This window comes from Plenodomus lingam (assembly GCF_022343315.1).
Source record: "Plenodomus lingam strain CAN1 chromosome Unknown contig_11, whole genome shotgun sequence".
NCBI lineage: Eukaryota > Fungi > Ascomycota > Dothideomycetes > Pleosporales > Leptosphaeriaceae > Plenodomus > Plenodomus lingam.
In genome coordinates, this window is record NW_027093929.1 from 667,930 (window position 1) to 692,196 (window position 24,267).

Here is a 24,267-nt window from a genome sequence, read left to right on the forward strand (position 1 = left end):
TGGATGTCTAGTACTAATTGACTTTCGAAACAAAGAAGCGATTTTTGGGGCATCGCTGCAGGAATGACCGATAAGTTCATGTGAAGAGAATGGCTTAGCTTTCTCCTGAATAAATTAAGCACACCTTGTTAATCTGAAGCCACCGAGCCATGTCGCGTGAGATTTCCTTTTAGCTATAGCTTGTACATAAAATGATGAATCTTCATATTTCCGTTTCAGACAAGAGGTGGAGGCCAAATTGCCGCTGAGGAATGTACGTTCGAGTGTGCAGTAGTTCTTTAAGTTGATAACTTATAAGTGCGTCATTAGCAACAATGGTAAAGTTAAATTGACGTAGAATTCGTACCATAATTACTAAAGAATGAAGTCTGGGAAATATTGTTGCATGTGCCACCCTGAGAAGAGCATAATTTTACATGGAGCTCTCGCTAGCTTCACGTCATCTTGACTGTGTTCGAAATAATGACCGCATGGAAATTATGCGATATGCCATTTGAAACTTCCGTGCTCATTGTGCGAGGGGTGGATGAATACAATGAATGTATACAGAGACGGATTATCTCAAATCATTTCCCATAACACGGTCGTCCATCTGTCCACTGATTCAAGCCAGTACTAAGAAGTTCGCAATTGTTACTACCCATACAAAATTCACAGCTGCAGGCAGTTGGAGTGTAAAGTTCCTTCTATTCACAGGGTATAGCCAAAAGGAGGCTCTGCGACATCGCCTTCTTGCCTCTGCTACGAAGTCACCACACAAACGCCGCTAATGCTTCTAACCCAATTCCTCATAACATAATACAATATTTTCTATCTTACATGTCTCCTCCTCCTGTGACGAGGGGATGGTCTTCGAAAAATCTCAAAAGCGTCTGGTACAAGACCAACATCGTGCCAGATTGTACGCTAGTCCAGACGAATCTTGGACCCACACCTCGGAACCAACCAGCCACACCTTCGGTCTTATATATGATCTTTAGACCTGTCAGGACGGAGGAGGTATCAAGGGTGGCTGCGCCATGGGCCTTGAGTGTTGTGGAAGGAGAGGATGTTGAGATCAGTCTAGACTGTGTTGAGGTAGTATTTTTCGTGGCGGTGGGCGTGGTTGTATGTTTTGACGTTGTTGTCGACTGCGGTGCTGTCTTTCGCGAAGTGGAAGTCGCCACTGAAGGCTCGTTATGTTGCGTCTGTATGCGCGTCTTCACCACGTCGAGTGGTGTTGTGATGACACCGGCCATGCCTCCTGCACTCGCTGCAGTTGCAATCTCTAAAGGCAGACCAATATTGTTCGACCCCATGTATTTTTTTGCCCATCCCCGCTCTTGCTCATAGAACGCGAATTGCAGTGCTGAGAAGGGTAGATCTCGCCAAAGAGTTGCCTTGTAGCCATGGAATAATGCACTGTAGCCTTCTGTCTTGATAATCGTCCTTATAGCATCCACGGTCCCGCGGTAATTGTATCCAGAATTGAAGTATGGGTTTTTATAGCGGCCTTGTAATTGCAAACGAGTTTTGAGGACTTCGGATGGCACGTATGCTGGCGCAGCGGCTAGGTCAGCGATAAGACCTAAAGGCTGTCAGTCATGTATCAATGCTTTCCAGCGTATCCAATGGCATACCAGCCGAGAAGTAGGCTATCGAAGGCGCAACACCATTGTCGATCATGGCTCGCTTGCTCCACTCGTATGCACCAAAGAAGCACACTGTTCCAACAAAAGATCCGAGGAATGCTGGTTGCACCCCTCCATATAGCCCCTTCCGTATGCCCTCCTGCCTCCATATCGTGTAGTAGGTCGAGCCCATTGAGGTGTATTTCGGTGGCATGTGGGGGTCGCCCTGCTGCCGTGTCTTCACCGTGTCTAGTGAATGCATCAGCATATCGCCAGTGGTACCTCCAATGCCTCCAGCCAACATTGCCTGCATAGGATCAATAATCGCGCCTCATATGTCCAGTTCAGGCACCCTCACATGTATGTATGGGGGTCTCGCGGCATCCACATCTATCTCCTCTTCAACCGCTGTTTGCATTGTGTCCGCCGCGTTCTTTGCCATGCTCTCTGCTGTATCTGCAACATCTCTTCCTGTGCTGTCGACGATGTTTTGTGTGGAATCTCCGTTCGTGAAGAAGTCGGCCACGCGGGCAAGGACCATTAGCGGAAGCTTCGATAGCGGCGCGGTGAATCAAGGGGGTCGTCTGAATGGGAATGGCAAGAGTGTATGGCTAGGCAGCGAGAAGTGAGTGAATGATGTTGCGCACGTGTATAGAGAGAGTGACGTTGATGTCGCTATGCGATGATGCGGCTCCAAAAAATTCCTAGCGTCTTTCAGACCCTGCACTCCCGCCGGTGCTCGACAGCTTGGGCTACCCTGTAAGCTTGTTTTTGCCACAAGGACAAGATACCGTCCGATAAGATATGCAGACGACGCATTCAGGTACCATCTATGGTTCCCTCTGACCACGCCCTCCCAAGGAATGCTCCATGTTCCCCAAACGATCGACCGTAGTAACGCCGCATCTCTCTTTACGGTGGAGGAGGCAATATGTAGTTTAGCGCCTCACCTTGCTTGCTCACGTGTTCCCTAACCTTGTGTTTACATCTTCGCGAACCGGCATTCGCCATCTGATCAACACTGACCAAGACTGCAATATCTGCACCACAACGCGCTTCCTTTCTTTGAGCAACCATTTTATCGTGATCGCAATCTTTACGCGACTCTATTTATATCAGGCAGCATGTCCCATTCGTGGTTGCAGCGCAAGCGCAAGGGCGAGCTTCTGGAGCTTGCTCAGAAGTCAAGGTTGGCGGAGTACGTCTGAATCCGAGTGTCAATGCATCCCATCTCTGACAAGTGAATTGCAGTGCTGATGGTCTCTTGAAAGACGATCTTGTGGAACTTTTGGGCGCGCATCTGAACGCGAACGAGACTACATATGCCAAACATCCGGAATTTCGCGATTACTACGGCCGTGCAGGATCGCCTCTAAAGAGAGAGCGCTCTTCGCCCTCTGAGCCTGTAACTCTCACTAAATCGCGTCGTCGAACGTTTGTGAAGGAACCTTCGTAAGTCGCCCCTAGCACGCGAAGCGCTGTATCCTTTTACTGACGCAAATCCACAGGGCGGAGTCCCCAGCCATCGAGAAGAGTGCCCTCGTAACCCGTACACCGCGCGCGATCTCTAGACGCGTCTCCCAAGTTTTAAATGAAGTCGACATTCCAGCATCCCCATCTCAGCTCGCCGAAGTCGCAGACCACTCTCTCCAAACATTACAGATAAAGGCTGCCCAGCTATGGGAAAGATCACGTATCGACGAGCTGAAAGAGCTCATACGCGAGAACGCAAGTTCAGTCGCCACCATTCAGACCCTCATTCTCTTGATCGAGGCTGTTGGATTACAGTGGAATACACTCGAGACGACCCACATCGTACAACTCTCAGATAGCGCAACAAAGGCCACTGGGTACAGCTTTCTCGCGGTACCAGAATTTACCAAACTCCTCACAGCCGAATTCTGGGCTCCGGCAACACTCTGGTCCTTGACGAGCTGGGTGTTACCCCTCGTTTTTTCGTACTTCATCAACCTCACACTGCGCACAAATACCGAACGCAAATCTTCAGAGCGCCAATACACGACGGACCCCCTGGTATTTCATCTCGTCAAAGCCATCTTGTCGTACAGTGCGTATCGCTACCTCCAACCTACCGACATAACGGCAATTCCTGTCGGCGAGATGCGCGTTCACACAGTGCCTGAAAGCTACGGCTGGGGCCCGTTTTCCGCATCCAGTGTTGGCACAGTACGGAACAATGTCCCTGGTGGATACTATGGCCTGCAGATTGGGGCAGCTGTTGGCATTCTGGTTAGCCTGTATGATGCTGTGTTGAAGAAGTAAAATGGGTCCGCATAGATCTGACGGAAGATCTACAGCCAAACTTTGGGTTGGAAATGTTCTTACTTTGGTGCATAGGCGTTGGAAGTCTGGTTCTGGAGCGAAATATCGTTTTTCTACTATCATGTTGGATGCCATGGCACTGGCATCGCTGCTAGCACTCGCGCAGTTTTATCGTGGAGGAACTATACTTGACTTTGCTATTCCTGTCATTTTTATCCTCAATCTGAAGAATTATGAACATGACCGTTAAATACTAAGTGACTCCCGAAAAGCCGCCGACTTAGTAGCAGAATTGCAATATTAAGATGACTAAGATCTTAAGAAAACCAGGTCTTGGGTAAGGTAATTGGCGTTTTAAGATGATCTCACTGACGTCTTAAGAGGCTCGACCCCACATGCTCCGCAACTTTGGCGGGAAACTTGTCATGCAAGAACCTTGGACCTGATGCTTCACATGTTGAATATTTCAACAATCGAAATCATACTTACGCGGACTGTGCAAACAATCTGCCGCGAGACAAATTGATTCGCCATGTCGGCCGCTTTTATGAGTATGTTGCAGAACATGCAACCAAGATCTAATCGGTAATCAATCCCCCTCAAGGTATTCCACCATCTATTGTAGTCATCGAGAATCAAGCAACGGAACAAGCACTGACCAGATCTAGCCCACTAGAGGATCTCATCAGCTCTAATGACCAACTCACTGGCATGGACGCTCTCGAATTACGAGGCTGGGCCTCGCAAAATCCTCTAGTACCCGCTCGTGACCTGAACGATACCCTTGGCAAAGTCTTACTCTCCACTTTCAACGGCGATTGGGATGCGCTCCAAAGCTACGTCAACTCTCGAGTCTCAGAGCTAGGCGACGATGAAGCGGCCACAGAAATGATCCGAGATGAGCTATACGCCGCCCGCTGGGGAGCTACTCGTCTGCCAATCTACAACGTAGTCCTACAATTCTTTTTCTTCAATCCCGAAAACGAGGCAAAATTGCTGGACTTGACACGGTATCTCACGGCGAACATTCAAGTTCCTGTAACGGGGACCGACGCGACCGGCGCAACAGCTCTTTACTGGTCCATTTCCACTAAACCTTTTGCTGTCCCTTCATTCGCCCAGCTTCTGTTTGACGCTGGCGGCAGTGTGAATACACGCAACCGCTTCGGCGGCAACACTGGCTCCGAGATTGCACAAGCAGATATTCACGGTGACACCACGAAGAACGTAGAGATGATGAAATGGTTTGTGCAGCATGGAGGTGATGTGCATGCTAAAGACAACGATGGCATGAATGTGAGGATTTTGGTCGACATGATGAAGAAGAAAGTGCCAGGTATGGATGAGGTGTTGGTGCAGGGAAGGGGCAAGCGAGAAGAGGGTGAATGTGAGAACTGTGGTAGGATTGAGGGTGTGAAGAAGTGTAAAGGATGTGGAAGGGTGGGGTATTGTGGGGTGGAGTGTCAGAAAGTGGATTGGAGGGATCATAAGAAAATCTGTCGGAAGTAGGATATTCGAAGTGAGAAATGAGGTTCTATTGACAGAAAACGGAAGTCTTGCCTCATGTGTGTGTTTCATGGTAGTCTTACCGGTAAACATGGGAATTTGTTCTACACACAACGCTGATCGCCACTTCTTGATCATTAGGCACAGAAAGTTAAAATACTTTTGACTTGTCGGGAAGACTGGATAGATCATTGTTTTGAATCAGGTCATTGAGCTCGCGGGACGTGGGGGCCAAAGCTAGCCGCCGTCCTTGCAATTCTCCACTACGCGACCACGACGTCATCTTTAACATAGCAAGCGAGGCTTGGTAAAACATCACGATATCAGCTATGAAGCGGAGTAAGTTCTTCGCATACCCCAGAATACATTCGCTGGAGCACAGCATTCCCCGAAAATGCGTCTTAATCCAAATAATGACGCCACCTCTTTTCCGAAACGCAGTCAACTTCCACATGTCTCCGGGACACCAGAGGGTGCAGCATGGTTTTGGGGTGGCAGTGATGAACTTGGCCGACTGAACCTCCTTACAACAGAACGTATCGCAAAGGCGACACAGGACAATGTCAAGACTGGCGAAGTGGTACCCCTGGATCTCCCACTCAATATTCCAGGCCCAACGTTCTTCGGCCGTATGCCCATGAAACATCGGATCAAGAGCATAGGCAAAGGTGCCTTCGATGATGAAATCGAGTTAAACACACAATCTAGCAGTCAATGGGATGGTTTTCGACACTTCGCCGACCCAAAGACAGGATGCCACTACAACGGCGTAGCAAGTGATGAGATACTCGCCGAAATAGAAGGAGATGACAAAGACCAGGAGCAATGCCACGGAAACACGACAGCACGAGAAGAAATTAAACCGCGTCGCCTAGGCATAGACGCCTGGGCCAAACGAGGCATCGTCGGTCGTGGCGTCCTCCTCGACGTCTATACTTGGTCCCAATCGAACGGGAAATCCTACAACCCTTTCAATACCCACCACATCACAGCCGCCGACCTCATCGCCTGCGCAAAATCCCAAAACACAACACTCCAGACTGGCGACATCCTACTCATACGCACAGGCTGGCTAGCCCACTACTTCTCCCTCACTTCTTCCCAAAAGACCGCACAGTCCCAATTCGATCTCAATGCTCACACCTACGCTGGCCTCGAGGCCAGTGACTCCATGAAAGATTTCCTATACGATAACTACTTTGCAGCGGCTGCATGCGATAATGCCAATTTTGAAGCGTGGCCACCGCCAAGCTTTCAGGAGAGTTTGCATGCCTCTTTATTACCGCTATGGGGTATGCCGATTGGAGAGCTGTGGGATTTGGAGCGATTGGCAAGAGTTTGCAAGGAGAAGGAGAGGTGGACGTTTTTATTGACGAGTGCGCCGGGCAATGTGCCGGGGGGTGTGGGCAGCTCGCCGAATGCACTTGCGCTATTTTGAAGGACTAAGGAAGTAATGAAGTGACTGTTGTTTCTTGTTCCTCTTGATTAGCCGTGCATTCATTTTGAAATACCATGGTGATTTGGTGTCTAGTTGTCCTATCCATTTAGGATCAAGACATACAAATACGTAATCTACGGCCGACATGATGAAGTTATTCTAGCTCTAGTCCTAAATTGCCACCCCTACTGTTCTCCAGAATTCAAATTATGAATTTCTTACTTAATTGTGAACAGTCTATCTCAGGCCTGCAACTACCTCCAGTTTGCCAATACCCACTCGTGGTCACTACGGACAACCATACCTTAAACCTTCAATACATCCACGATATTCCTCGCTCAGAACTTCCTTCTGCCATTCTGAGCCTCTGTTCTCGTTTTTTCAAGCGCGATACCGATTATCCTTGTACTTTATTTGGACCAAAGGAGACAAGTGAAATAGCTATTACACTATGAACGTATCTCTTACTGAGTAGTATGTAAACTTTAAATAATTTCATGTCCCTCATTGGAAGGTGCTCTTGTTTTACGGGTATCCGACTGATCATGAAATCTTCCATGCGTGAACCCGGGGATGGTCGTCAAATCACTCAGCATACCCATCGTAGGGATCAATCTGCAGTTAGCCGCTTCACTTCTGCTATCGTCTAGTCACACAGTCAGCATGAATCATATTAAGTGGAAGACTCATAGCATGATAGTGATTGGAAGTTGAACTCAGCCATATCACACGCCTTCAGCCAGTCAGACCGCGCCTATAAAGTCCAGAACCCGGGACCAACTCCCCTAGAGTATTCATCATTGCAAATCCACACAACAACTTCTTCGAGAATCTGACGTCGTGCGAAAATCCGGAGACTCAGTTCCTGAACTGCTGTCTATATAGATCGTTAGAACTATCGCCTTAACAAACAAATTGTAGTCATGTGCAAGGAATGGCGCTACATCTGTCCCGTTTGTAGGAAGTACAATTTCAAGCCTTACATATCGCCAAGCTGGAGAACTGATGGAAAATGGGGCAAGATGTGCAATTATCAAAACTCTGTTGAGAAAGCGGCCTGTCCTGGTTTTGAGTCGTACTGCCGTGTTTATGAGACGGGGGACGAGAATCCTTGTGGTCAGATAGGCCCGTGTAGTGGCTGCGAAGGGAAAGAGGCAGAGAATAAGTAAAGGGAGGAGATGAGAAGGGCTGCTGAGGAGAGGGAGTGGCAGAAGCAGGATGCGAATGCAAAGAACCCACAAAGACAGGACATGTAGTAGAGAACAGCAGTGCAGAATGCGAATACCGAATCACTTCGATTTGGATGCATTTCTCCAAGGGCAGGCTCCCCAGAATGATCCATCATCTACTACAAGAGCGTTCAGGAACCGCTAGATATTTCAATGGCACACAGAAGTTCCCACGGGAATGCAGTATCTAACAAGTTCGTAACACAGACGTAGTGAAACTCTCGGCCTGATCCATATCTATAAATTTAAATCTGGCATCTGGAGTTCGTCACCCGCTTCTATCCAATTCATCAGATATCGTGATCCAGAGAACCAATCTTGTACAGAATTCTGGTTTCCACCGAGGGGACCAAAGCCGAGATTCGTCGCACTAATGCCTGGCACACCGCTTAAATTATTTCCCTGGTTGTAGATGTTGACTCCACTAGTATCCTGCGGAGCATCGAATTCATTTGATGTAGCATGGACGCCAGGACCCGGCCATCTCCAATTTGGCATGAGGCCAAGTGCATTGAGATATGGATCGAATGAGTTTGATGCATTGAGATCCAAGTGTGTTCCATCAGCTGTGGTATAATAATCTGTCTGGCTTCCCTGAGCTCCTGCTTGAGTGCGCGTCGTTTTTTCTTGAGTCTTTGCTTGAACGTAGAGTTTCGCGATTTGCGAGAACATGTGACACATTTTGTATAGTCTGTCGGCGCCTTCCGATATAGTGCGACAGGATTCTAGGCTGGCGACAAAGTCAAAGAGAGAGTCGAGGTCACTGGACTCGTTTTCTTGAATGACATAGCAAAAGATGACAATAAAACTCGAGCGATGTTAGTTTGTGGGCTGACCGGGTAGGGATGAAGCTTACGGAGTAAAAGGGGCGTTGAGGATAGACCAATGGATATAACCTGACCATAACTCCTCGTTTCCATTGGTGTTGAACTGAGCGTTTGCCCTCATGTGGGCTGCCAGAGCCGCTCGAGAGGATTCAAGACATTCTTGATTGAATGTGAAATTGTCAGGACTGACGGCTCGTTGGATGAGCGCACAAGTAGAATAGTGCATAACAACATCTGAATGAAAAAATATATCTTGAATGCGCTCAAACGACCCTTCCAGAAATCAGCAAGAGGTCTGGAGCAGTGATGACAGCCTACCTTGTATATATTCTGCCGCATTCAGAGGCGCAGTTATCGGTTTTGGAGGCCCGAGCCGCTTGCGCCTGGATGGTATCTCTGTGGTGCTTGGGCTATTCAGGGTGTATGATGTGCGATGAGGCACAAACTTAATGTCCTTACCCAAGTCTGTAAAATCTGCAACGGTCACCTCACCCCTTTCAAGCCACGCTTGGTTCATCGCATTGACCAGATCATTAGCAATACGAGCACGTTCGTCAGGCGACGTGAGGAAGGCGGCGGGACAGAAGAGCTTCTCGTACGTCAAGCCTTGAACTCGTGCAACTTTGATCCAGTAGGAAAGCATCTGGGTGCCATCAGGAGTTTCCGTAGCGTTCTCATTGCCAACGAAAAATGGAAGCGAGATGTCCCAATCCTGGATGATCGAGGCACGACCAAGACGAAGCGAAAGGGTCTTGTCAAGCATGTAGACCATCCAAAAAACGTGGATCTTAGCATTTTGTTCTTCCACACTATCATTCGCCATTGTATTGATGCGGTGGTAGCCGAGGTTTTGGCACAGGCCGGCTGCAGTCGAGATCATGACCCAGCATAGCGATGGTTTACACAGTTCGATTGATTGTGCAGCGCTGATTAGTAGAGCCATGATGTTCTCGTAGCTTGCTGGCATGAAAATATCCAGCTGGCTCATAGCCACCTCCATATGCCTTTTGCACATGTTGCTGTATTCTCCAAAATGGCCGATGTCCTGATTGGCGAGAGGGAATGCCTTGAACTCAACAAATATGTTCTCCATGACCCCGTAAGCGAGGACGCGCCTCGGAGCAGAACAAGAGCCTGCGTTGAAGTATGCATCTTCTACAATCTCCCTTATATTCTCCATTTTCAGAAAGGGAAAGATGATCACAAAAGCCATGGTAGGGAACTCTGTGCATATAAGTACCATGTCTACATAGCACGGACAGAATACTGACTGCACGCCTTGTCCAAAGTGTCGCTAACCACAGCCCAGGGTGGCCGTTCCAACTTGGCCGGGTCAAATTCTGCGAGAGTTCGATTAATGAGCTGATTCGAAGACGTAGTTATTTGGCCTTGTTGGCCGACTAATTCTTTCAGCGCGGTCAGTGCAGATCTAATCTCTGCGTTTTGTTCCATGGATGGTGTGTTGCCGATAGCCTGGGCCAGTAGCTCTCGTGCATAACCCGATTGACTGTTGATTGTTGTTTCACCTTCGAACGTTGCAGGAGTAGCGGCTGCATCAGTCGTAATCCCAGGGCTTTTATTATTTACGCCAACCCGACTGGATCGTGACTGGCTGCTTGAATCATCTTTCTGTAAGTCCAAATTACCCAATCTGGTTGCGAGACCCGCCAAAACATTCTCGATGCTTGCTAATCGGTCTTCAATTCGATCAATCTTCTTTTCGCTGCTCAATAATCAGCCAGGAACGAGGGAAATCTGAAGTGGACGTATGGAAAGCATTCGACCCTTAATCGAGACAGGGTAAGTAGACTTGAAATATATCAAAGCCAAAAAAAAAACGCCTGGCTAAAAAAAGCACGCACTACTCATCAGATATGTGAACTCGTTGTCGCGGCGCCTTTTGCATCGGTGCAGTTGTGGTGCACGCTTCAAGAATCAGCCTCAGACTCGTATCCGAGTTATGGCAAGATGTACTCACTCAACTTGCTGGCTTTGCAATTGGAACATGGCACACATCGGTCGCATTTGATTTTTCTGTTTCTACAGGAGTCGCACTGGGACAATCAGTTGATGTATGGTACCGGCAGCCTGGTAAGGCAAGCCAGCCGTCCGACTCTACATACTGCACGTTTGGACAGAATCCCGTCAACCGACACATCCATGTCATCGCCATCGTCCATCTTTCCGGAAGCTGCAAGTGGCTGAAAGTATACTGCGGTATGTACTGTGAGTTGAAGATCGTGGCTGTCTTGTGGAAACGTCCGGAGGCTGGACGCGTCGGCCTCCGGCGGTACCTACCTAGTCGATTATGTCATGAGTCGATGTCGAGATCCTCGTGGCTCTAGGCAACCGTCAACTTCTACTCTGCACAGTGTAGCATGTGGAATTAGACTAACACTTTACAAGAGTCAATACCCGTAAATTATCCTCCAGATGATACAGTTGACGCCTCAAATGGGTAATTATGTTCAGCCCAGATTTGTGCTAAGAGCGCATCCTAGGCAAGCCTGAAAGGCTTAATGTTATATGATCGGTTTAGTCTGCTTGCGGAAGTCGATTGTTGGCACGATCCCAAGAACGGTTCGGATTTCTCGTACACCGGCATAGTGTCCGAACATCCACGCTATGCTACACAGAGCTTAGAAGTTAGAAGCGAGCAAAAGTAAAATTCCTCTGAACATAGGGGGCGGCGAGGGGGATCAAAAAGGGGCCTAAGAGGAATTTGGTGGCCATAACCGTCAATAGGTCAAGCTCTCCAAATTCATGAAGTACATTTCAATCAATAGGAATTAATTAGGGCTTACTTCTAGGTTATTACTGGCCCTTATGTATGTAGTCACAGCTAGTTCTGAAGCACACACACGATTCCAGTCTCGGTAAATATTGATACCAGTACCTACCCCCTAGGCGGCATGGCTTGACCCCTTGGGACCACGCTTACTTTCGACCACAATAGACTCGCCCAGATGTACGAGCGGACGCCACTTGGGCTAGGCATCGACTTTGGCCTTCTCGGGATGCGAGGACCCCGGCTGAGAGGCTCTTTAACACCATACTGACATGGCCACACACAAAAGCTGCAGACATTAATCTTTAACTCTCCCATCAAAGTTGATGCATAGCATGTCGCGAAAAGAAGAGTTGTCACAATTGCCTGATCAGAGAATATGTCAGGATGAAAAACGAAGCATCGATATCTCTTCCAAGGCTGATGCGGTAGCCAACGAAGCCCAGAAGAGTTCAGGAGGCTATCTTGTAAGCCTAGCAGTCCACTCTTCCCACATCATACTAAATCTACAACAGCGCATCTTCAAATATGCTGACCGTACGAGCTGGACGCTTAATTCTATCTCATTCCTTGCTGCCATCGGTGCAGGAACACTTTTACCACTAATGGACCTCGTGTTTGGTAAATTTGTCACAACATTTACCGGATTTGCAACTGGATCAACCACTCCTGAAAAATATAGGTCTGAAGTCAACAAATACACACTGTACTTTATATATCTATTTGTTGCCAAGTTTGGTCTTGTGTACATACACTCGGTGCGTCTCAGCGCGATACTAGAAGCATTCGATGCTTACACAGACAGGTTGGAATTTCCATCTCAGCTATACGAACCACCAAAGCGCTTCGCATCGACTTTATCAAATGTATTTTGCGGCAGAACATCGCGTATTTCGATTCTAGCGAGGCCGCTTCTGTCACGACGCAAGTTACTACGAACGGGAACAACGTCAACAACGGGATCTCTGAAAAACTTACTTTGATAATCCAGGGTATCTCCACGTTTGTGACAGCCTTCATTGTTGCCTTTGCAATTCAATGGAAGCTCACTTTGATCACGTTGAGTATTGTCCCTACTATCATCGTCGTGGTTGGGATTTGCGTGGGGCTCGATGGCAAAAACGAGAAGAAAGTGCTTGCGATTTATTCGGATGCTGGATTACTTGCAGAAGAAGTTTTTTCAACAGTCCGGACAGTCCATGCCTTTTGGTTGAACCCTTTGCTATCACGCAAGTATGAGGCCTTCTTGGACGCAGCCATGACCGAGGGGATGAAGAAATCTCCTATCTATTCGGTTCTTTTCTCAACAGAGTTCTTCTGCGTCTACTCTGGCTATGGGCTTGCATTCTGGAAAGGTATCCGGATGTATGCCAGCGGTGAAATCAAGGAAAGTGGCGACGTCTTTGTCGTTATTCTTGCGGTCATTGTCGCGGCAACTGCCATGACGACCATTGCGCCGCAGATTGTTTCCTTAGTGAAAGCATCATCCGCGGCCGACGAGATGTTCACGACAATTGATCGAAAGTCGGAGATTGATCCTTTGAGCGATCACGGCATTATACCAACAACATGCCGTGGACGAATTGATATCGAGAATGTTGTATTTTCGTACCCTGCCAGACCCGACATCACGGTCCTGAAAGGCCTCACCTTGACAGCCCCTGCCAACAAAACAACTGCTCTAGTGGGCGCATCTGGGTCGGGAAAATCTACTATTGTTGGCCTGTTGGAGCGATGGTATGACCAGCTTAGTGGCACCGTATCTTTCGACGGCACAGACATTCGTGAACTGAACCTGACTTGGCTACGGACTAATGTTCGGCTGGTACAACAAGAGCCAGTCTTGTTCTCCGGTACAGTCTACGAGAACATCGTCTATGGATTACTGGGAACCGAAAAAGCTACCCTTCCACAACAAGAGCAACGTGCTCTTGTGGAGAAGGCGTGCAAAGATGCATACGCTTCCGAGTTCATTGAGCAATTGCCTCAAGGTTACAATACCGTCTTGGGCGAGCGAGCCACAAATCTTTCTGGTGGACAAAAACAGAGACTCGCAATTGCACGCAGTATTGTTTCCCAGCCTACCGTGTTACTCCTCGACGAAGCGACGAGCGCTCTGGATCCAAAGGCCGAGAAGATCGTCCAAGAAGCCCTGGACAGAGTCTCACGAGATCGCACAACAATCGTTATTGCTCACAAGCTGTCGACCATTCGCAATGCTGATAATATCGCTGTTATAGGTGATGGCGTTGTCCTCGAACAGGGCACACATACAGATCTTCTTGAGCGCGGTGGTGCTTATGCTCGCCTCGTAAGGGCCCAAGATCTTGGTCAAACTACAGACAATTCGCAGGGTGACGGAGACGAGACTTCAAGTCGGGCGTCTCTTGTACGCACCCAGACCCAAGCGTCCACAGTCAACAAGGCCAATCATGGTCCTGGCCACGATGTTGTCAACTACAACTTGGTCAAGTGCGCGTACCTTATTCTAAAGGAGCAAGGCAATTTATGGATGCACTTTGTAGTCCTAGGTGTTGCAGCGCTTTGTGGCGGTATGTCATGTCTACTCATTATAATTTTCTTCTTGCTGATAGTTTACAGGAGCGACATACCCTGCGCAAGCCATTCTCTTCTCACGTGTGGTTGAAGCCTTTCAGCTCCCAGCTGCACAAGCAGTCGACCAAGGCGACTTCTACGCTCTCATGTTTTTCGTCGTTGCTTTAGGAAACCTGGTTCTATTCGCAGTGATTGGCTATCTTTCTAACATTATTGCGCAACATGTTTCGCGAGAATATCGACACGAAATGTTCAATCTCATCCTCAAACAGGACATGGCATTCTTCGATGATGCAGCCAACGCAAGCGGCGCATTAGCATCTAACCTATCAAGCTACCCGACAAATCTCTATGAACTAATGGGCTTCAATCTCATGCTCATCTTTATAAATATTGTCAACGTACTTTCGAGTTCCATTCTGGCCATTGTGGTCGGGTGGAAGCTTGGTTTGGTTGTGGTATTTGGAGGTATTTTTCACCCAGAGACATGATGATTGTCAAGGCGCGTTGACTAATTCACTGTAGCTTTGCCACCTTTGCTATTTTCCGGATATCTCAGGATTCGTCTTGAATTCAAGCTAGAGGATCTCAATGGCAAGAGATTTGCCAGTAGCGCTGCTATGGCCTCTGAAGCGGTATCGGCTATTCGCACTGTGTCAAGTCTTGCCCTAGAGCGACACGTTCTCAACATGTATGAGAGTCGCCTACAAGGCATCGCCCAGAACGGCTTAAAGGCCTTGATATTTACCATGTTTTGGTATGCTTTAACGCAATCAATATCATTCCTTGCCATGGCTCTCGGCTTCTGGTACGTTTCTTATCCCGATCCGTCCAACTACAACTGACACCCATTAGGTATGGCGGCCGTCTTATCAGTTACGGAGAATATACTACGACACAGTTTTTCACGGTTTTCATTGGTGTCATCTTCTCCGGGGAGGCCGCCGCTGCTTTCTTCTCGTACACCACAAGCCTGACAAAATCCGCCACTGCTGCTAATTATCTTTTCGGCCTACGACGGTTAAAGCCAGCCGTCCAAGAAGACCCAGACAAGCCACCTTTCGACCATGAGCGGGACAAAGGTCCTGCACACGTTGATATTCAGGATGTCACATTCGCCTATGAATCAAGGCCGAACTCGAATGTCCTTCAGAACATTAGCGTCGATGTGAAACCTGGTCAATATATCGCATTCGTAGGCGCTTCCGGCTGTGGCAAGTCGACCATGATATCACTGCTGGAACGTTTCTACGATCCTAGATCTGGTCGCATCACATGTAATGATCGCCCGCTCATTAACCTTTGTCCACGCAAATATCGACGAGAAGTATCCCTCGTACAACAGGAGCCTGTTCTTTATCAAGGTTCAGTACGAGACAACATTGCTATGGGCTTGGAAACCGATGTTACGGATGCTCAGATCAAAGCTGTAGCTCGAGACTCCAATATCTCCGAGTTCATCGCGTCTCTTCCCGATGGACTTGATACTCTGTGTGGTAGTAGAGGCACCCAACTATCAGGTGGCCAACGCCAACGTATCGCCATCGCTAGAGCTCTTATCCGCGAACCGCGTCTGCTTCTTCTGGACGAAGCCACGTCTGCTCTAGACACAGAGTCCGAGAAAGTTGTACAGGCGGCCTTGGAGGTAGCGAAAAGTGGGCGCACAACAATCGCAGTCGCTCATCGTCTCAGTACTATCAAGGATGCTGATCTGATTGTTGTTTTCGCTCGTGGTCGAATTGTCGAGAGTGGCACGCATCAAAGACTCCTCTCCAAGAAGGGCATGTATTATGAGATGTGTCAAGGGCAGAGTTTGGACCGGAGTGTCCCGGTATAGACATGTATTCCTTCTCGTGATCACATACAGCCATATACTACATCTCAATACAATCCTCCTATTAGCGTGATCAATGAGTTCTGTGAACGTCGCGGAGGGCAGCAATACTAGGTAATCGCTTGGTGATCATGGAGACGCACGGCAACGAATGCATGCTCAAAATGAACATGCAAATGTGGCTTTCGGAATTTGCAATCAGCTCGGGCACGTTGATTTCCATCAATGCGGATGGGTGACGTTCCGCGGGCCACTGCCATGCTATGTGGACCAACTCCAGGGTTGTCGTGCACAGACCACATGTGAATTGCACTTAGCGGGCATGTTACGTCCCGACCTACCGCGTACTTTCATCATCAATCCAACTGCATATCGAAACGAACACGAAGCACTTGACACGTTTTGGCCTCGGGGTTGAGTAGAGCAGAGAGTATAATGCTAAGAGGAGGCGGCCGGCCGTGTCACACATTCATCCGACATTCGTTAGCACGTGTAGTTTGTACCTGCGCAAGGCTTTACAACTCCGCCACAACCTTCTAATGTTATGTATTTAGGATATATAGCTATATGGCCACGGCAGTCATACGACTACTGATCCTGCTTTGCCGTTGCGGCAGTTCTCGTATCTGCTGCTCTACGCGCTTCATCACGTCTCGTCAAACCGCCAAGGCGTTTCGCGTTGAAGCTTCTGCCAACCAAGCGCTCTATCGACCTGACACACGCCTTGACCTGATTTTGGGCTTCACATAATAGACGCAATGACAGTTTCCACTACGATTGGCACCTTGAATCTCTTGGCTTTCTCTGGGCCTCAGTTTCAAGGACGATAACTTGGCTCGGACAACCCAATCATACCATTTCTGTTTCCCCAGCAGCTCTCCATGGGGCACTGAGATTGGAGATTTCCCTTGAAGTGATCCACTGATGTGCACTTTGGAGACGTCGAACGACTGAAGTCTTGTCCCTGTAGCGGTAAACTGCCAAGTGCCGTCCCGGAGCCCGCAATGATACTGCCATCATCCCCATCTTCCATTACTTTCCTCTCCCTCCTTTTCCTTGGTGCTTGTTCATCCATTCTTTTTACTTGGAAGATCGTCAAGTCGCATTTTCGATTTGTCCGTTGATCGGATCCTTTCGTTTTGATTCGTAGTCCCGGAGACTTTAATTTTCTTACGCAGTTTTCCGTTCTTTCCATGAGCGCTCTGGAGCGATTGTCTACTTGATACATAACTTAATCATATTACCATGGCCCGCTACCAGCTTTTACGGCCTGCGCCCGTAAAGATTTACCCGAGGCGATTTCGACGACAGGCACCTGCTCCAAGCGGACCACCTGCTGCGGGAGCAGAAGAGGAAGGGGAAGAAGAAGATGAAGTAGAAGAAGGCCCTGAGAGCCCAGATTCGCCTGGTAGTAGTTCCGATGAAGGCGGTGTGTTGTCAAGTGATGAATCTGACTCCGAATCTGAGGAAGATGAACCCCCCTCGCCCGCAGAGAGTGGTGCTGCTCCCGGCCCGCAACCAATACGACCCGCTCCAACAACGATCTCGGGGTCTGCTTTGCCCAGCAATACTCTTGCTGTCTCTAACAACCCACCAAGTACGCCTTCCGTCGTGTTCTCATTACCGCCAGCTTTCACACAGGTCCTGACTTCTCAAGGCAATAATGCAGCGTTGCCACAAATCACAAATGCACCTTCATCTACTGGGGGAGCACAGAGACCCATCAGCAGTTCATCTTCATCTACCACAGTGCCACAGCCTAGTCAACTTCCAGCTGGTTTTCCACCGGGGCCAGCGCAGTCGGATACCCAAGCCGGACAACCCCCTCAGAAATCAGCTCAACAACAGGATGGGCCAATTGTCACCAGGACAGCAGCAGTGGCTGCAACTGTTCTAGGTGTATTGGGTAGGAGCCGATTTTTTACCCATTGACGGAGTGTGCTAACACTTCTCCAGGTGCTCTCGCCCTTATCATCGGCCTTGTAATCTTCATCAAGCAACGCAGGCGTAGACTAGACAAATACCACCAGCGCCTCGACGGTGATGCTTTCAATCCAGACAACACCAACTCACTGCGCGTTCCTGAGACCGCGCATGTGGAGGATGGATCATCGATCTACAGTCGTATCGGCGGCGGTGGCAGTGGCCACGGCACAAGCCATCTCACGCAATCCTCTGCACGAAGCAACACTCTCTTCGGTCCAGCAGCGTACGAGCGACCCGAAACCGTGTCCACAGAGCGCAACAGATCTCGGTTCCCGGTTCCATCGGCCAATCCATTTGCTGACCCGCCGCTGAACAAAGCGTACGATGTTTTGGCTGGACGGCCGCGATCGACAACGTTGACTGATCGTGGTAGTTGGGTCAGGAACCCGTTCAAAGACCCGGAGAGTGAGCGCTTTGATCCATTTGGCGAACTGAAAGAAAAGGCGAGAAAGGAGCGGATCAGGCACATGGAGGAGGCTAGACGGGAGGCGGAGAGGGAAGTAGTTAGAGGCTATGAAGAGAAAGAGAGGATGGGGCTGGTGCCTGATGGCATGCCGTCAAGGAAGGGAAGTGGCGCCACGATGGAGGGTGTGGGTGTCTTGGATCGTAGTGGTGGAGGTGGTTATCATTGATGATTACACATTTGAAAGGCGAGAGCAAAATGTAAGAAATCGATGGGGCTTGGATGGGAGGCTCACGAAAAATCCGTGTTCAGTAGACGGTCCAAGGAATCGGAACTTAATTACAACACAAAACGCACTCCTCGCTACTTGCACAGTGTCAACAATAGCCCGATTGCAATTACCACCGGATGGTCCCTTCCTCTAACATGCAATACTGGCACAGGAACGGCATCTACTAAGCACCTGCAACTACATACATCTAACCAAGTAGTAGAAGAGCTACTATAACCCCCGAGTCAACACGCTACACGCATATAAAAAGAAGAGGAGAGCTTACCTCTCCCCCAAGATAGTAAATACTATTATCAACGCTTATTGCCAGTCCATAGTAGATGGGCGTGTTTACTCTGAACTACGTGCTGTAGCTAACTATCTAGGCCATGTTGGAAGCGGTAATCGTAGGTTTGGTACCGGTAGTGCTATAATAGCAGACCATGGAAGGAAGAATATTCGTGGGCACCCCATGCCTGGGGTCAGCGAATTATCGACTATTTGGAGAACGGGTGCAGGTCTGAGGAAGAGGCTGAAGGGGAAGAGGAAGAGAATCAGCAGAGTGAGGACAAGGGGAAAGAAGAGGTGGGGGAGAAGAAGAGCGAGGCAGTTGGTCTCGACGAGCAGAGCAAGGACGAGAGTCGACGCGTGCCTGCCTTGTCCACGCTGTTGACGCCTGCCTGCCTTGTCCACGCTGTTGACGCGTGCCTGCCTTGTCCACGCTGTTGACGCCTGCCTGCCTTGTCCACGCTGTTGACGCGTGCCTGCCTTGTCCACGCTGTTGACGCCTGCCTGCCTTGTCCACGCTGTTGTTGCGCGCCTTGCTTTTGGGGCCGGTGTGTAGACGAAGACTTGCACGTGCAAGCCTTGAATGTCATTGGCTGGCAGTTTCTCGGGCTCGGGACTTGAACCTACCGGGCACCCTTGTCCGCCCAACCCCCCCACCATCCTGTGAGCCTCCAGTGGCGTCATTCGAACCAGCGCGCACTCAAGGCTTGTCTGCCAAATGTCGAAGCAACCCGCCAGCCGTCAAGGCACCAAACCTTGTTGTCTGTCAGAAAAAGAAAAAAAGAAAAAAAAAAGCTTTCCTAGAATAGCCTCTGAACCACACCGAGCTCGTCAGCTACTTGGGGGTGTTGACGCTCTTCATCTAGCAACTCCAATTCGACAAAAATCTTCGACTTGCACTCCCTCTGACGACTGCGCCGCATGACGCTACAAGGTGCACTTTCAAGGAGGGCGCAGTTCATATGACCATGGAATTAGCGCTGCGTGAACTTATATTTAGCATAGGGTTAGGCCGTGCCAAGCTCTACTAGCTAGCTAAGCGAGGTTAACTAAATATTATGCTGTAAGATTTTGTAATATATTCTAAACCTATTCTAAACACATTCTATACTAGTAATACTATAAGCTGCTACTGCTATGCCTGTTACTAACGTATCCCTCTTATCCTACGTAAGCAGATTAAAATATATTTAGAATATATTCTTAACAGGTTATAGAAGCACTATTAATAGTACCTTGCCCTTAGCTACGTCCTAGATAATATTAAGGCATGGCCTGTAGTTAGCCCTAATAGGGTAGTTAAGATAGAGAGTAGAGAGTGCTACTACTATGCTAAGATTAATAATAAGGGCACCTTATATAGAGTAAGAACAGGTTCTAAATGTATTCTAAATAGGTTCTAATATTCTTAGGCTATTCTAGGTACTAGGGGCACTCTATATACCTATGCTAAAAAAGATTATAGGCTTAATATAGCCTACTATAAGGTTAGTAGGGTTAAGAAGACTAGCTAGCCCTCTATAACAGAGGTCTACAAGGTAAAGAGTAAATATATTATTAACCTATTCTTAACTTATTATACTAATATATATAGACTTCTATATAAAGGTTATATATAATTACTAGAACGCTCCTTGCTATAAGTTATTTAGAATATATTTAAAACTTATTACTAATATATTTTATAGAAGTTCTCTAAGCCTAGCTAGTAGCTACTATAGGCCCCCCTATAAATACTAATACCCTCCTAAATATAATTTAGAAGAAGACTTGTAGTAGCTATAATAGTAATAAGGTATAGCCTGTAAGAACCTGTTAAAAACACGTTACTAACTTGTTACAGCTTAACTTTGTTACTATATCTACCCTACTAAGGATTTAAGGTTATTAGGTTCCTTATGCTATCTGCGCTTGCAATTATTCTAGCTGTAGTAAGTTATTTATAATATATTATTAACCTATTCCTAACGTATTTTAAGACTGTTACTTTAATACTAGTATAGACCTTGCTAATTCCTGCTAGAATGCCGCCTAGTTCCACTTGTGGTATGCTTTTATAGAGCCTAGGGAGGATAGGGAGGATAGAGAAGATACTAGAGAGGGGGAGGGAGATAATAATAGCAATAAGTAGGAACACGTTAAGAACATGTTAAGAATAGGTTCTAATAAATAATATACAATAGCATATAACCTAAAGGGGTAGTAGTAATTACTAAAATAAACTCTCTACTCTTCTCTTTTTTTTTCTATCTACTAAAAGTAAAATACTATTTACTTTTATAGGGTCCTTTAATAGTATATAACTTTTTCTTTTAACTTTTATAGGTATTATAAAGCTCTAGTAGTCCCTTAGATTAAAGAAGAATCTAGTATTTATAGGTATCTAGCTATAACGTATTATTAATATATTCTAAACATGTTTTAAGAGACTAGACTTATATCTCCTTTTTGCTACTTTTGCTAAATATTATTTATAGTGTAAAGGGGAGCAACTATTTGCTTCTCTTCTTTACTCTCTGCTTCCTCTTTAGCCTCTACTCTAGCTACCACTTCTTATTATAGACTAGCTATCTTAGAGGGTTCTTAAACCTTAGAGGAGGTACTTAGGGCAGTCTACTCTACTAGCAGAGAACGTATTATTAACGTGTTTAGAACACATTCTTAAGCATTTACTATTAAGCTCCTATAGAAGATCCTTGCTTCTATAATGCCTTGTATTATAGTTCTGCTATAGTTTACTAGGGCTATTTAAACCTTAGGATAATACCTCTTAAGGTAGTAGATAAGATTACCTCTATTAGAGAAGCAACGCTAAAATAGTTATTAATATATTATAAACGTGTTCTAACTTATATGTATATATACTCTATAAAGTTCCTATACCCCTAATCTAGCCTAAATAGCCTAGTAGAAAAGCTCGCTAGGAAATACTATACACCTATTATTTAGGTAGGATATTATAGGAGAGAATGCCCTAGTATTAGATAGAAGTAACTTAAGCTTAATATATCGCTAGTATAACAACCCTATCGTAAAGACACCTTATAGTGTTCTAGTTAATTAGGTGCATCCCTAGCTAGGTTTAGTGTCTTAGCGCCTAAGCTGTGCAAAACCTACGCTTCGCGTAGGGCTTAGGAAAGATAAGTATTATTCTCGTGTTAATACTATACTAATAGCTATCTCTACACTATTCTATCTAGTGTGAAGCAAATACTATTACCTATAACTAGAATATTACATAATAATACTTCCTATTTAATAGTCTAGAGATAGCTCTATCTACGCGCGTAAATAGCTAAGGGGTACTACTAGCAAAAATATAACCACCCCCTATTAAGCCGCAACTAAGGGAAGAACTAGCAAGCAGTTCCCCCCTAAGTGATAAGCAGCAAACCCCTACACTAGACGCAGACTTAACGCTTAATAAGCGTATCTAAGCTACCTAAAGGAGACGCGATAAACTCTAGAAACTATAACGCCTACGCAAACTAGAAGCTAAGATCCTACACCTTAAAAGCCTAGAAAGGGACACTACCCTAGACTTAATAGGGAGTATAATAGAGGATGTCCCTAAGACACTTAAAAATACGTACAAGTAGGGCGTATCTAGGGCGCTAACGCCCCTACCTTTAAAGCGCATGCTAAAACCAAAGGATCTATTAGAATATAAGGGAAAAAACCTTAAGGAATATTATAAATTCTTTTACTCTTATAAGGGAGCCTTTCTACTATTACTATAGACTTTCTACTATAATAAGGACAAGGTTCTTTAGGCTATATAGTACTTAGCAGGAGACCCCTAAGAACTATAGTACACGCACTTTAAGCGCACGTTTAGAGCAACTACTACAATAGCAACCTAGTTATATTTTAAGGCGTATATACTTAACTTACTCTCTAACCCTATTAATTACACACTTAAAGTAGCTATAACGCACACTTAGGTAACATAGCATAGGGACTAAACAGTTCGCTCCTTTGTAATATACCTTAAAGTCCTAGAGGATTAACTTACTCCCTACACTAAATAACAGAGAGTCTAGCATCTTTTCTTAAAGCTAAGGCTAGAGATATAGTAAGTAATTACTAACTACTACTAAGTACTAGCAACAAGAGAGGATTTAATAGCGTTAGGCTCTACACTTAAGCAAAACCTGCGCTAACCCTCCCTAACACGCGATTATAACACACGTCCTAAAGGAAACACTAGATATAGGGACTAAAAGCTAGGAGAGAAGCTACCTCCTCCTATAAATAAGCTACCTTAAGATAAGAATAGTATTACCTATTTTAAATGTTAAAAGAAAGGCTACTACACTAATAAGTGCAAAAGTGGTAACCTAAATTAGATCCCTGTGCGTATTAATAAGACGGGAAAAGCTTAAGCCTTACTAATAACCTAGGGATAGTAAGGCGTATTCTAATATATATCTTACTAGGCATAAAGCGCATGTGTAGCGCAGCTAGGGAGATAACCCTAGAGAGACAACTATAGGTTATTTTAGACCCTTAGGCAGATATTAGCCTAATTAGTTAAAAGACTACTATTAAAATAAGCCTACTACCTATTAAAGGAGTAGAGCTTCCTTAGTTAGGCTAGATTAGGAGATAACAATAGAGCACTTACGCAGCATATGCGCTCTAGGTACGCTTAGCTAACAATATAGGCGTTAAGCGCTGTGTGTAGACAACTGTGTATAGCGTTAATAAGGAGGGCTCTCTACTACTACTTAGTAACCTATTCCTCTAGTAAGGACACATTTACCTTAACTATAGCTCTTAAGCCTAGAGATAGGGATACAAAGTAGCTAGTATTTAGCTTGTTACTACTAAAGAGTTAGAAGAAGATATATAATAATTAGGTCTTAACCTACTACTTCTTAGTATTATCTAGACTACTAGCATAGACTTAGAATATAATGCCTATATCTACTAAGCGTATATAGCGTAAGAGCCGCGTATACTAAATGCTTTAAAGGACTACTCTAATATCTTTAGCAAGGAGGTAGCTGCTACCCCTCTAAATTTCAAGTCCTTAGACTATGCTATTCCTCTCCTAGAAGGAAAGGAGCCTCTATATAGTCCGCTCTACAACCTCTCCTTACGTAAGCTAAAGCTACTTAGAGAGTACTTAGAACAAGCACTATATAATAGCTAGATTTGCTACAGCACTAGCCCTATAGGGGCCCCTATCCTATTTATTCCTAAGAAAGATAGAATACTTCGCCTTTGCGTAGATTACTGTGGT

The 24,267-nt window shown here is 46.5% G+C and overlaps 9 protein-coding genes across 9 annotated transcripts; 5 read left to right on the forward strand and 4 right to left on the reverse strand.

Moving 5' to 3' along the window:
- Positions 1-815: 815 nt before the first annotated feature.
- Positions 816-2,151, reverse strand: IAQ61_000648 (uncharacterized protein; the record flags this gene model as incomplete). The annotated part of the gene is made up of 3 exons (XM_003842665.2): positions 816-1,567; positions 1,620-1,917; positions 1,969-2,151. 3 exons carry the CDS (start codon positions 2,149-2,151, stop codon positions 816-818), a joined length of 1,233 nt encoding a protein of 410 aa, XP_003842713.1.
- Positions 2,152-2,734: 583 nt separating this feature from the next.
- IAQ61_000649 (uncharacterized protein) lies at positions 2,735-3,893 on the forward strand (the record flags this gene model as incomplete). Its single annotated transcript, XM_003842664.2, has 3 exons — positions 2,735-2,808; positions 2,862-3,062; positions 3,119-3,893. The coding sequence occupies 3 exons, from the start codon at positions 2,735-2,737 to the stop codon at positions 3,891-3,893; spliced, it is 1,050 nt and encodes a 349-aa protein (XP_003842712.2).
- Positions 3,894-4,604: 711 nt separating this feature from the next.
- Positions 4,605-5,402, forward strand: IAQ61_000650 (uncharacterized protein; the record flags this gene model as incomplete). Its single annotated transcript, XM_066094767.1, has 1 exon — positions 4,605-5,402. One exon carries the CDS (start codon positions 4,605-4,607, stop codon positions 5,400-5,402), a length of 798 nt encoding a protein of 265 aa, XP_065955075.1.
- Positions 5,403-5,793: 391 nt separating this feature from the next.
- On the forward strand, positions 5,794-6,837 carry IAQ61_000651 (uncharacterized protein; the record flags this gene model as incomplete). The annotated part of the gene is made up of 1 exon (XM_003842663.2): positions 5,794-6,837. One exon carries the CDS (start codon positions 5,794-5,796, stop codon positions 6,835-6,837), a length of 1,044 nt encoding a protein of 347 aa, XP_003842711.2.
- A 1,466-nt stretch (positions 6,838-8,303) lies between these two features.
- Positions 8,304-11,073, reverse strand: IAQ61_000652 (uncharacterized protein; the record flags this gene model as incomplete). Its single annotated transcript, XM_066094768.1, has 7 exons — positions 8,304-8,874; positions 8,923-9,166; positions 9,212-10,117; positions 10,165-10,616; positions 10,756-10,819; positions 10,872-10,947; positions 11,017-11,073. 7 exons carry the CDS (start codon positions 11,071-11,073, stop codon positions 8,304-8,306), a joined length of 2,370 nt encoding a protein of 789 aa, XP_065955076.1.
- An 898-nt stretch (positions 11,074-11,971) lies between these two features.
- IAQ61_000653 (uncharacterized protein) lies at positions 11,972-16,143 on the forward strand. The gene is made up of 6 exons (XM_003842661.2): positions 11,972-12,148; positions 12,197-12,439; positions 12,487-14,233; positions 14,283-14,705; positions 14,763-15,045; positions 15,093-16,143. The coding sequence occupies exons 1-6, from the start codon at positions 12,008-12,010 to the stop codon at positions 16,072-16,074; spliced, it is 3,819 nt and encodes a 1,272-aa protein (XP_003842709.2). The 5' UTR covers positions 11,972-12,007; the 3' UTR covers positions 16,075-16,143.
- Positions 16,144-16,888: 745 nt separating this feature from the next.
- On the reverse strand, positions 16,889-17,146 carry IAQ61_000654 (uncharacterized protein; the record flags this gene model as incomplete). Its single annotated transcript, XM_066094769.1, has 1 exon — positions 16,889-17,146. The coding sequence occupies one exon, from the start codon at positions 17,144-17,146 to the stop codon at positions 16,889-16,891; it is 258 nt and encodes an 85-aa protein (XP_065955077.1).
- A 170-nt stretch (positions 17,147-17,316) lies between these two features.
- IAQ61_000655 (uncharacterized protein) lies at positions 17,317-18,689 on the forward strand (the record flags this gene model as incomplete). Its single annotated transcript, XM_003842660.1, has 2 exons — positions 17,317-17,977; positions 18,028-18,689. The coding sequence occupies 2 exons, from the start codon at positions 17,317-17,319 to the stop codon at positions 18,687-18,689; spliced, it is 1,323 nt and encodes a 440-aa protein (XP_003842708.1).
- Positions 18,690-19,109: 420 nt separating this feature from the next.
- On the reverse strand, positions 19,110-19,679 carry IAQ61_000656 (uncharacterized protein; the record flags this gene model as incomplete). Its single annotated transcript, XM_003842659.2, has 1 exon — positions 19,110-19,679. The coding sequence occupies one exon, from the start codon at positions 19,677-19,679 to the stop codon at positions 19,110-19,112; it is 570 nt and encodes a 189-aa protein (XP_003842707.2).
- Between the last annotated feature and the right edge of the window lie 4,588 nt (positions 19,680-24,267).